Raw genomic sequence first — 13,050 nt, 5'->3', positions numbered from 1 at the left:
TAAGCTATTTGGCTTCGAACGAGGCACATCCTTGGGCTCCTTCATGGAGGAAATGAATCTGATCGTTTCTTCCTCCATTCCTGGCTGGAACTCCTTTTCCCTGCGGGATGTCCTTGAAACCAAGGCTTGAACCCCAGCAAACCAGAGCGATGGCTTGCACAGAGTTTTGGGGATGGGAAGGGTCTCTTATGGTCCACATGGCAGCAAAGCGGCCCCTTCATGGGAACTGGCCGGGGTGACCCAGCGATCCCCTGTCTGCTAAGAGAACCCAACGGCCAGAAAAATGGAGCTGTGCTCGCAAATTTTCTGACTTCACTTCTCAGTGCATCCTTACTCAGTGTTTCTCAACTTTTTCTTACCATTTTGGGACATGACATCCCTCTTTGGGCAGGCTGCAAGGGACAATGAGAGGACTGAGAGAAGTTTTTTTGGAAAATAACAATAACTGGATGTCACCCCGATGCTGTCACGGGGGCATCGAAGAGCAGACTGCTCACCAAAAGGAGACACAAACCTTCCAAGTGCAGCCCAGCTGGTGCKTGGTGGCAAAGCCACAATATTGGCGACCGTGCCAAGGATGAGCCCTTGGACTGGGATTTCTCCCAGGTAACACAGATGTAGCTGCAATTGAAAAGGCYGAGGAGCAGTACTTAAAACAGGGAAAACAATATCCTCTCCAGCACCTTACACTAGTTATAATCAAAGCAATCATGAACATTCACCAATCTACGAATGTTCCCAGTAGAAGGAAGAACTTGCTGTCCACATTCGCGATAGGAAGCTACATCACTTCTAGAATAGCTTGAGAGCTGCCAGAAATTTCACTAAAATCACAATGCCCACTGGGATCACAGAGCATAAGTAAGCATTTTTTGCAGTCTAGTAGCTCTCACCTGCAAACGCTTGCCTCAGCCTTAACTTTATGGAAGGAAATAAAGATCTCCTTGTAATAACTGAGCTCACTGTCACCATGCTGAAGGTGGTAGGGCAGCGGGTGAGTGTGGCCTTGCAAAGCTCAGGCCCAACTTTTAAAGAGTATCCTTAAGAATATTCTACTTGTTTTTTCTCAAAGTTTAAAACTCTTTCCCTAGTAACGTTCCAGTAGGTGAAAATTAAGATAGATGACAGAACTACTACCAATAATATTAATGTATGAAATAAGCTTCAAGTTCTATCTTTTTTTTTTTTTTTTTTTAAATCATAGATCAGAATAACTTTGGAATTCAGACAGAGAGAAGCGCAGAAGCTCAAATCATCTCAGAGGACCATGTCAAAACATGGTTCATATCTAACTCCAGGTGCTTTGCTCCTGTTCGAGATCCTCTTATTTAATTAATTAGCTCAGGCATGCATTTATTCACTCATTTGCATCCCTCCGCTTATATTTAGAGCACTCAGGGGGTTCAGATGCACAGCTCAGGCTTTTTTCTTTCTTTCCAAATATCAGTGGTAAATAGGGGAGCTTGGCTTGGCTCTGCAGCTGCATGAGCACCGCTTGGAGCTAACTAGATGACCAGCATGCAGAACATACAGTGTCCTGCATAGGATTTGTGCAACTGATACGTTCCCAAGTTATGACTTGATTTTTCCTCCTACCAAAATATGCCATCCTTTATTTATTACAGCATATTTTTCCATGTTTTCTTTTTATTGTTGACCTGCTTTTACTTCTTCTTTAACCTTATTAACCCTTGCTAGTATTTGACAGCTTAACACCCTCCATTACTCTGCAACATTCACTATAAGAACTGACATGGAACTAATAGCAGCCCTTTTATATCCAATCTACGAGGTCACATGAAACTGCCCTCATCTGAACCCTGCAAGATTTCCTATAGGCGGCTCTCCCTTGCTGCAGGTTTTCTACTTAATATGTCTCTACAGGTCCGTCTGAACGTAAAAAAATGGAACCAGCTTCCTGCTAATTTTAGTTAYGGACAGTGTAAACCTTAGAAAGGAGGAAGTTTTCCCTTCAGTGAGAGCTCCCGACAATGCAATTTGAAACAACTTTGTGATATTCTTTTCAAGCATTGTGTATCACTTTTTAAAGGCCTACCCACAGATCGCCCATTTGAAGGGATCTTTGATTTTCCCAGCTGAGTGCCAGATGGTCACATCCATCCCCTTGAACCTCCGCCCTGAGCGTAAGCAGGACATTAAAGCAATACGTGATAAGGTTGAGGTGTCCAACTCGGTTGCGTGGCCTGGGTTGATTAAACGTAATGAACTTAGCTCTGTATCTTCAGGGGACCCCCATCACGCTGCGCTGTACAATACCAAGCTGTTGTTTATCCCTCATGGCTGCATATACTGGAGCTTTTTCCCCCGTCTAGGGAAGCTGATCCTGCACTAAAATGCAGGACAGGACTCTTCAGATGAGAACCGAGGTGGTCAATACAACAGCTAAAGCACTGGGTGGCCRGGCAGCTGCCAAGGGAGGAAAAAGGGTAGGATTGGGGTAGGATTGCTCCAAAGAGCTGCAGGGAGAAAACTTGTTATTTCTCTAGGCTCTGTCCTAATGGCACCTCAACAGCAGGAAAGAATTTTTTTTTTTTTTTTCCCCATGCATTTATCCTTTGCAAGTACAAGAAATTAACTTTTGCTAAAAGCAAAAGAAAAGCACAATGAAATYGATACAGCTGAGCAAAGAAATACATGGAGGGCAAATTGAAATTTGGGAGAATAGGTTTTAACAGCCTCTCTTGCAGATGTAATACCTGCTTAGATTAGTCTACGATTATCTACTTTAATTTTAAAGAAGTCTTCCCTCTGCACAAATCCATCAGCCTTATTATTGCTATTCTAAGTGCAGCAAAGGCCCTGGGAACTAAATTCTTCACGTGAAACTTCGGAACTAAGAACAGTTCCCCACAGAAGTMCACCCTTTCCCCCACCCGATTCCAATTTAATAGCATGCAGAGTGATAAAGTGGGGAGATGCAGACATCTGGTAGAGCTAGCTAGTCATTTGCTGGTTCTGTGAAAGTTTGTGCTTCCCAGTCAGTGTCACATATGAGAAATACAGATGGTCCCAAGCTAGAAAAAAAAAAAAGAAGTGTTGAAACATATACAAATGTTATGAGGACTTCAAGTGTAAAATGTTAACCAGCTGTGAATGTGACATCTCTAGTTTTACTAAATCTACTGAGATACATCGTTACTGCACGTGAGATCTATATATTTTCTGAACTGATGGCAGCAGTTCCCCAGCCCACATTTGCTTCTCCTTTTGGGGCCAAGCCATCCAGATGGGAAAATTAAAGAGACAACAGTCCAAATGAAAAGGAATAATGAAAACAAAAGTGGTCTCCGTTTCTATAGGCTGTTTGTGACTTCCCCCCTATTTCCTGTGCCATAAGCTGTGAGGAGGGTCAAAGTCACAAACATTGAGGGTTAAAAATAATACATAAACGTTAAAACAAAAATCAAAGGGTTACCAGCTCACATAAAGTCCTAGAGATTTAGAGTCATCCATTCTATATACAGCTCAGCAATGCGAGGAATGCAATAAGACATTTAAACCACAACACAGCAGTGATCTTGCCCTGTTGCTGGCAGTATCAGTTGTTTCCCACACAAGGGCCTAAATCTGACCCTTTATGAAACTTTTGCATTTGTAAAAATAGAACAGTTGGGAAATCTTGGGCACTTCTAGTTAAGCTGCAAACAAAATAACCCTCTCTCTGCTGCTCCTTAAGCTCCACATAATCATCACGTATCAAGACAATTACTTTTTCCCCCCCATATGAGTTGTTTTGACAGCGCTTTTCAAACATTATGTACGATGCAAGCTAAAAGGAAAAGAAAATGCATGTTTCAGGATGCATTAAGGTGTATGAAGGAGGAGGAGAGATGGAGAAGAGCAGTGCCACTTCCCTTTCCCTTGGACACCTCCACRTTGTCTATCCAAAGGGTCCATCAGCAGCATTTCACCCTGCAGAAGTTTTTCCTCTACAGAACGCACACAAAGACAGAAAGAAGTCCAAGTCTTAATTAACCTGATAAGCTACTGTAATTTTTCTGAGTGGGATTTTGCACCCACAGTAGGGAACTTTGGAGACCTCAGAGCCCCATGCCAGGATCAGGACCCTGGCACAAGGGACCTGCATGAGGGCAATCCCCAGAGTAGAGACAGCCAGGAGCCTTGACTCACATAGAAACTCTGTCTCCTCTGAGGACAGGGCTGCTCTTTTAGGATCCTCTTACTAATAGATTGTTTGTCTGCTGTTATGAACTTTATTATGACATTAGCTTGCTCAAAAAATGTTATTTGTATAATTAGCTCTCCAAATGAGACTGTTCAGCTGACACACGCCTTTCAACGCTCACCACTGAATTATCCTGAGATGTCAGCAGAAGCCTTTTTAAAATCATTTTGTTCCTGCTTTGTGCTTCCCAGKGAGGATGTTTCTACCTGGGCAGAGGGCGTTTCTACCTAGGGACACTGGGAGAAGCAAATCCCTCTTTTCCACCTCGTGCGTGGGCACGTCTGCTGCGCACCATAAAGCAGAGATGCGCTCGGATACAAAGCGTGGCCTGCCAATCCGTCAGCATTCCCACGCAATTCCCGGCTGGGGACATGCTGCATGGGACACAGACCCGAAATACTCATAAATCCTCCTCCCGTGGCTCCACGCTCAGGAACCGGGACGCCGGCCACCTGGGCGCCCGCCGGAGCATTTCGTACATGCAGCAGCCCATTATTTTCGGACAGACTTTTCCTTCCATTATGTGATACAGGAAAGGAGGCTGCGGATTATAACACCGCGAACGGGGGTGCCGAGCGCCTGCAACCACCGAGCCCAGATCCTGGATACAGACACACACAGCGATCAACAAACACAAGGTAGCACCGGGACCACGTTGGGCTCTTTCCTTTACATTGCATTTAAAAAAAAACTTCACATAGTTTCCTCCTCTTGACCTAACACAAATTCCATCTAACTTCAAAAACAATACTTTGAGATGCTGGAGGATGCAGGCAGGAAACTGAGGAAAGCCTTTACACAAAGTTAGGAAATCTTTTTGGAGGGGATACTTGAAGCTACTGAACAATTTTATCTAGATGACTAGATCTTATGGTAAATGAGTATATAATTAAATCTAGCAGCTACGCTATTGTGTTTGAGGTTTATCAGCTCATCAACAAAATAGGGACTGTTTAACCATGCTAAAAGCAATATATAAATAGCATGCTCTGATAAATAATTGATTATTGGCTTCGTGTTTGAAAAAGCCATAAAATGCCCCRCAGATTATGTCCAAAACATTTTAAGGTAATGTGAAATCATTTTTATTGTAATGACAGTGAGCTGTCCATGGTTCACTGGTTTAAATTCTATCTTTTTGTGTAAGCAAAGGTTTCTGTTTTCTGTGAGAATTTAATTATCAGAGGATGTTTAATATGATAGGAAGATTTACAGCCTTCAGGAGCTCTCCAAAACAGTGCTATAAAAGTAGACCCGGATCCCATGGCAAGTGAGAAGGACGTTGCACAGACTTGATACTTACGGGGACAACTTTTTATGCAGAACGAAAAAATATGCAAAATGTTCACTTTGGAGGAGCTGGATTTTGACCCTGAAATCTGATCCAAAATACAAGTTTAAAAAAAGAGGGAAAACCTCTTTTCACAAAAGAAAACCGTGCTAACCGTGCAGCAATATCACTGTGGAGCCATTAGTGTTTATTTTGGAAAATGTGGCTGACCATCAATAAACATCCCTTTAACTTCTTGCCATTAAGATGCAGCAGGGACTAAGTTTTCCAGGAGGAGGTAAAAAGAACAAGAAAGATACACTCCTATTGTGCAATAATCAGTCCACATTTCAATGAATAAGTAATATTTCTCCCAAGCCAAAGTTAGATGGGGGATTTATTTAACCCCTGAGGGTCAGGTAATAAATACTAAGTGAATTATTCAGACCAATGGCTAATCAATACCATTCAGTGATATATTTTTTGTGTTTCATAAAAGGTTGTACACTAAAGGCAGCGAGCAATTATGGAAATTGGGCCCGAGCGGCACTCAATTCTTCTCTTACTTGAAACCCTAGCACCAGTACCTTGACAGCAAATCGATTAGTGTGCTAGTGAAGCAGCTCGGCAACCTCTGACCCCTTCCAGCTCTGCCCMACAGCCTAGAGACTATTTTATATTTATTTTATTGAATTAACCCCCTCGCGCCTGGAGAGGGGTTGACACCTACAGGAGAAAAATGAGAGGCTTCTCCCGTTTCAATGCGTCTCAGCAGGGCAACCTGCACAGGCTCCTTTGTTCCTGCTTCCGAGGGCAGATTTTTGCCACAGCTCTGGGTTTTCAGGTCCATCCTAATGCTCACATAATTTGCAGGATGCAAAGGATGCCCTAAGTGCAGCATCTCTTGCCTGTTCCTGCACTACCTGCCTCATACACAGGATGCTCAAGTCACTGTTTTGCACCAAAAATAAAGGCTCCTCAATAAAAGTGAGTTAATACAGCTGCATCTCAAGAGCTGCACACTGTAGCATCAAAGACACGACAGCAGCAGCACGTGTGAAGGGCCCCATGTAACACATCCTACCTCAAGTCTACTTTCTTTCCTTAGTAATGCCCATAGAAATAAGCAGGAGTTGCAGCTCTTCAGACACTCTCCACATTAGCGAAAATTCCTCTGGCTCTGGGGAGTTTATTCCCAATTTACATGAAGTTTGAGAGAGAAGGTTCACAGCACAACATTTCTAAACCAGGTTCCATCATCGCTCCCATTAAAATAGAGGTAAATACTCTAAGTCTTGTAGAATTACAACCATTTGTATTATGGAACTATTAGCTAGAAAAAAYATGATATGGAGCAGTATGCAAATAGCACAAGGGGAAAAGCTCCCAGGGCTGRCAGTCACAAAAGGGAAGACACGGTGCTGCTCCCATCACAGCCGCTAATGGGAACCAGATTAGATTTCAAACGTGGGCAAGGGCTTTTCATTCCCAAACAACGATAATCAAAGCAAAAATGGCATTTTAGTAGGAGAGCAGCAGCTCCGGTGCTCTGTCTACAGGCCGTATCCTGCCACTCCAAGGCCGCGCAGCGGGATGCACCGCTTTTAATAGGACTGCTCACAAAAAGAGGAYGACTCCCAGTTCAGCACTTCTGCCCGCCAGCAGACACACAGCGCAGCCTTAAGCAGTGTATCTTACAGAAATCCTTGCGTGCTTTCACATGAAGCACCCTGCATCAAGTCCCGAATTATGTTTTTCGTCTCTTTTGCTCTCAGAATTCACACAAAAGTGATTACTTCAGTCATTTTTCAATATTACTTTCATTCCTGGAAAACGCATTTTCAAAAGTTATTTATTTCTCACAGCATGTCATGTTGTTATATTATACTAGTTAAAATAAAACCACTGTAGACTTCAGCACGCATTTATGTTTCCCTTCCAAYGGTACAACGTAGGATTTTCAGTCTTTATATCGAATGCATTCTACAGATTACATTATCAATCCTTTCTCCTTAGCTTTGGTGTAGATTAAAAAAAAAACAAGCTGTTAAATCAAGTTACAAAAGTAATTGAGCAATAAAACTGCTTTCTTATTTATAATCACCATTTCCCTCCAAAAAAATAGAAAAAAAAAAGGAATAGTTTAAGTATGAACTGTTATGCAATCTTTGAAAGAAGCTTATGGCACTGAGTGCACTTAAAACCTAATTAAAATCCTAGAGAAAAGGTGCTCACCCTAYCACAGACCCATGAACAGGCATTATTAATACATGGAGAAGGGTCCATTAGTGCTATTAGCCCCTTCCTCTGTATCTGCTCCCACCTGGCCCTTCCCCTCCTGGGATGGAAGGTGCCACTGGGACCTTCCTACCTGTGTCCTCCTGCCCCAGCCTCACGCCTCATTTTCRGTAGCAGGAGGGACTGGGGGTCCCAAAGGAGAAGTGTTATTTCTGAAGGCAAAAGGGCCTGGAATGTGTTGCAATCTACCTGCAGATGTGCCAGTAGAGGACCAATAAAGATGGCAGAGGATTTGGAGGTAGCTCTGTGTCCAGAGAACCCAAAGGCCCCTCATTACTTATTCTCCTAGGACCTTGGTCTAGGCTCATGGCTCCTCCACAAGAGGAATCTCAACGTAGCCTCGTGGCTCCCCTCTGAAAGCGGCCGGGCAAAGCAGAAACTTGCCCAAAAACCCTGGCTAGGAGGAGCCCTCGATCATGGCCAGTGCTGCTCTTCCTCCTCCTTCCCACCATGGGAGTACCGTGAAGCTTCCCAGCCCACTAATGCAGAGGACACCCGATCCCCYAGAAAACCTCTGCTCCTGCCACCTCAATGAAGAAGATTCCAGAGAAAAAGACATAGGAAAAAAAGCCTAAATATTTCATAAAACTCTCTGCAAAACCTCAGAGTGCTGCCCTGGAGCTGCTGCTGGCCACACACACGGTGAGGTGGCAGGGCTGGGGACCAGGGGACTTCTTCTGTGAAACGGCGCTGGCCAGGACCTATCAGGAAATCTTTCAGGATCGCTTTAATCTTTCATTTGAGCTTGGTCTCTGGCCACACAAGCRCGTCCAGCCCTCCGAGACCCTGGAGGTCACTATCTGCGAGATTTTAAAAACAGGAAAACCATTACAGAAAAATCAGGAGAGCCGGAGGGGGGAAGCACTCGCCGTAAATACGTACATTTTTAACACAACAGAACGGTAGCGACAGTTTAAGTTCTGCTATTGCTTTTAGCTCAGAAGGAAGGGAACGGGGGATGTTATAAACACCTCCACATTTTTAGCTCTCTGCCAAAGAACTTATCCATTAAACGCAACACGAACTATAAATCTGCATTTCAGATCCCGCTTACAGCATATGAATCTGTTCTCCCCTTTGATAGGCATGTGACGCTCCCATTGACACTAATGGGAGTTACACATGCTTATTATGGGATAACTAGACCTCTCAGTTGGAGTCTAACTTCCAGACAGAMAGCACTGCTTAAGAGTTAGGGAGGTAAAAAACAGAGGGGGGAAAAAAGAAAGAAAGAAAAAAGGAAGAAGAAGATACCAAGTGGAGGGGAAAATCCACTATGGGCCCTTTGCACAACATATGCATTTACAGAAACACATGTATGTCCATAATTGCACCCACATCCCCAGTCCTTGCAGGGTGCAGGCGGCGTTTGAAGCTGCCCTCAAGCACCCGTGTCAGTCCCAGCCCTCAGCTCAGCTCCAYGATTTCCCCTGAACCAGCTCATTTATAGGGCTGGGGCAGCACGGGGTCCCCAGGCAGGCTGAGCACCCAAAAATCTTTCATTCTGGGTTCGAATAAAAATAAAGTACCTGCTACACTGTATGCTAATGTCTGCAGGAGCGCAGAGAGAYGGATCGGGAGTTGTTTCTTTTATGGGAATATTTCTTAGAACATGTATTTCATTTTTTAGTTTGCCTACTAGAGGTATTCCCAGGGACAGCAAAGAGAGAGGCAGAGTCATGTTAAATTCATAAACATACACTGGAAAGTAAGCGAGCATATAAGGATAACATATGAGCCCATACATAGCATGCCTGCATTTTTATGGCCCGAGTGGATCTGTGCATATGTATATACATGTGCCTGGGAAACACATACACAGTCCACTTCAGCAGTAATAAAATATTTCTATGTAAAGCAAAATTTATAAATTGACCAATCAGACCAGATATCTCCAGAATATTTTTAATAAGGGCTTTCACTGGAAAATAGTAGTGAAGGGTCAATTCCTCTCTGTGCACTGAGTGACACTTTAGAATGACTGTGTTATGCACGACGCCTTAAGAAGACTTATAGGACTGTCACAATATTTAACTACTCATTTTTGCTTGCATGATTGTGGTCGATATGACCACAGAATACTGATCTACCCAAAAGAGAAAAATTATAGAGTGGAACAGTGGGATTTATGAATGAGATATCTTTGGCTGCAAAGCATTCCCATTTATAGCACTCAGCCACCACAAAACTGCTGTGTAATTGGAAGAGAAATTTTTCCCATGTACTGAAGCTGGAGTGGAACTGCCAAGCAGTCCGAGCGCCCTGCGTGGAGCAGAGGAGCCGCGTACCTGATTTTGCTCCTGCTCCTTTGGGAACAGCCCCAGTGCCCGTCTCCTGCGCTAGGCTGGGGCAGGAAAGCGGCGCRGCAGAATCCGCGCTCGGCTCCAGACCCTCATCAGGACACACACGTGGCCAGCCCGGCAGGGCCTCCCCGAGAGCCTGCACGCAACAAACTTCATTTTCCTTTTTGGAGGCACTGGGGCTTCGCTGCAATTATTTACTTGGATCAGAGCAGCTCGTGGCCCCTGTGTCCGGTACCTTCCCCCGAATGAGCAATAACAACGTTCGGAAGGGTTGGCCCTGAGCAGTCAGTATTTTGTACCAATTAAGCTTCCCCCTTCCACAGCAGCCACAAAGCAAAGCCCGATGCCCAAAAATGAACCTAACAAAACTCCTCCTTTCCTGGGCTACACCGTTTGTCAAGAACTCAAGTTCTACTTCATATTTCCTATTAAAACCAGACTGTCTTCTATTTTTATATTACAACTATGGGCAATCAAGTAGCAAGCAGCAGAAAATTAATATGTGGAATTCAAAACTACACACACACACACACAAAAACTCTAGTGTCATTCTCCAGCAAGAATCCCGGGGATCTTGGTATTTCCAGGAACAAAAGCTACAGCTCACTTAGTCTTAGAGGAATTAAAGTTACTCAATAGTAAGTCTGCTTTTTTTGCACTTCTACTAGCAAAGTTTGGTAGTGAAGTTAAATAAATAATCTACAAATTAATGACATAAAAAGCATATATTCTGCATTGTACAATTTAAACAAAAATAGCCGCAGACAAGGAGACACGAAGCAACAATATAAAGGCAGAATGAAACATTTTGATCTGCTGAACGCCTTTATAAATATTTGAGTATCATTTATTTATATTTTCCTTCTTTTCATTGTAAAGCAAGATTTTCTGACAAAAGCCCTCGTTTGGAGAACACTTGTGCTTTATTATTAAACTTCCTAAAGGCAACATCAAAGGCTCAAGTATAAAGCTTTAAAACAAATGAACTATTTGCAATATTTTAAAGATTTAGAGTTGAGAAGGAGCTCTCAACAGCTCACATCTAAAGGACCTGGTGATCTGCYGTGGACACAGGAGAGGCAGTGGGGCTGCCAACCCCCGGGGAGCAAAACCTGACAGCCACACGTGCCCAGGGCTATCATGACACTGAGACCAGTCACGCTTCTCCAGCCCGTTGCAACCACCCTGCTCTCCTCTCCTCGCATTCTCACCCTTGGGAGCTGCCAGTTGTCACTGCACCTTGGGGGACAGTCCCAAACAGGGATGATCTGCATCACACACAACTCGCACACTGACAGGTTCCTGTCCTGGCACTAGGCGGGCACAGACAGGGCAACCCTGGCAGAAGAAAATKGCCCATGCCAGGTCTGGCGCCTGCACATGTCGCAGGAACCCCAGGCTTTGYGGGTCTCTGCACTGCGGGTAACACAACACACCCCTCCAGCTTTGCATGGTTTGGAGACCGAGCTTTCTACTCGGTAAGATGAGGCAAGAAACTCCATTGCGTCCCTGTCATACAGTGAACCCTGAAAAGTCTGTCCCATCAAGAGCCCCATCAGCTTCTGTGTGACCATCCATGGGAAGCCCAGGGCTTTGGTGCCCTCCAGCTTTTCCCTCTTGGCCCTTTCACAGGCTCTGTGAGGACAGGGCAGCCGCTCTGTGCTGCACCCATCCCACCGGGACCCCTGCCCCACACATCTGCCCTCACAGCAGAGACAGGGCAAGGGGCAGGATTCATGCCCTGGTGACATGAGGGACCACAGCCGCTAATCTGCTCAGTGTCACCAGCTCCAGCAGCTCCGACTTCAGCCACCAAAGAACCTTCTCCCTCCCCACTGCATTAATGTGCACCAASAGCTTCCCCTCCTGCTCAGGCCCTGGTGCTTCAGTTCAGTGATGGATGGCTTGTCCATCACTGGGTGTTAGGTAGTTTACAAGAAGATCCCTAAATTAACTTATTCTGAGAAAAATCTCTTCAAAGCAATACTCATTTCCAAGCCCATTTTTCCTGACGGTTTTGCTCTGACAAAGTGGTTTATRTTCTCCAAGCTTAAGCCTCCTCATACGCACTTTTGAAAAATATAATTCCCACCTAAACTGGCTGAAATTATGCAGGCACCTTAAAAATAAAAAAAAAAATGGTTTGTGTTTTAAAGCTGAATGTACTCAGCCATCCATTAAATATGACAAGGTCTGCATTTTATTTAGACATTGCCATTAATAATGAAATGATGTATGATTTCCATTGCTGCAGTTCTTCCTTCCCCACACAATCAATTATGCATTTAAGAAAATATTTACTTGATATAAAACTATTCTAATTAAGCATCCCTGGTAATACTAATGCAAGTTTGAACAACTGGAGAGACCATCTCCAGGATGCAGGGAGGAGCAAGGAACTCCTCTTCAAAGAGGCATTTGCTCTTGTTTGGTGGGGACAGAGTCCTTACCGAGCGTTGCAAGGTTCGGCGCAGCGCTGCAGATACAACCAGCCCTTTGGCGCAGAGAGGTAAATCCTGTTCCTGAGAGGGTCCTTGGGGCTGCTCACATTGCTAAAGCAAATAGAATTTGACCCAAGAAAAATCACACAGGGAACCACTTGGATGTCAATGTTGACAAGGAGAGGAAAGATCTTTCCGATGAGTCAGATGCTTCCAGGTCGCTCCTGGATGCGGAACGGGATCCCAGGAGGGAGCTCAAGCGCTGCCGGTGACCAGCCTCTCCCGAGACCTCATGGAGCACTGCCCTCACGGAGGGCACCAGCAGCAGCTCCAGCGCTGACAACGGGGGACAGCTCTCAAATTCCCCCCTTAGAAAAGTCAGTACYTGCCTCAGGGTTAACTGCTGATGGGGAGGATCTCACACAAGGTGGGTGAAACACCCAAGGGCAACCAAGCCCTAGCAGTGACCAAGCAGTGCCCAACTCCGCTCACATACCTGGCCTGCACAGCTCTTSCCCATTCCCCATGGAG

The 13,050-nt window shown here is 44.7% G+C and overlaps 1 protein-coding gene across 1 annotated transcript in view; it reads right to left on the bottom strand.

The window, feature by feature from the left end:
• Window positions 1-2,642: 2,642 nt before the first annotated feature.
• Window positions 2,643-13,050, bottom strand: part of LOC112954347 (transcription factor COE1-like) — a 45,483-nt gene continuing 35,075 nt past the window's right edge. Inside the window, exon 7 of the mRNA XM_026047522.1 lies at window positions 2,643-3,035. Within this exon, the coding sequence (XP_025903307.1) occupies window positions 2,960-3,035 (76 nt within the window). The 3' untranslated portion in view covers window positions 2,643-2,959. The remainder of the gene's footprint in view (window positions 3,036-13,050) is intronic.

Source organism: Nothoprocta perdicaria, unplaced genomic scaffold (genome assembly GCF_003342845.1).
Source record: "Nothoprocta perdicaria isolate Ctin4 unplaced genomic scaffold, notPer1 scaffold_5, whole genome shotgun sequence".
Taxonomy (NCBI): Eukaryota; Metazoa; Chordata; class Aves; order Tinamiformes; family Tinamidae; genus Nothoprocta; species Nothoprocta perdicaria.
The sequence above is the reverse complement of the archived record's forward strand: the minus strand, read 5'-3'. Positions and strand labels throughout refer to the sequence as shown.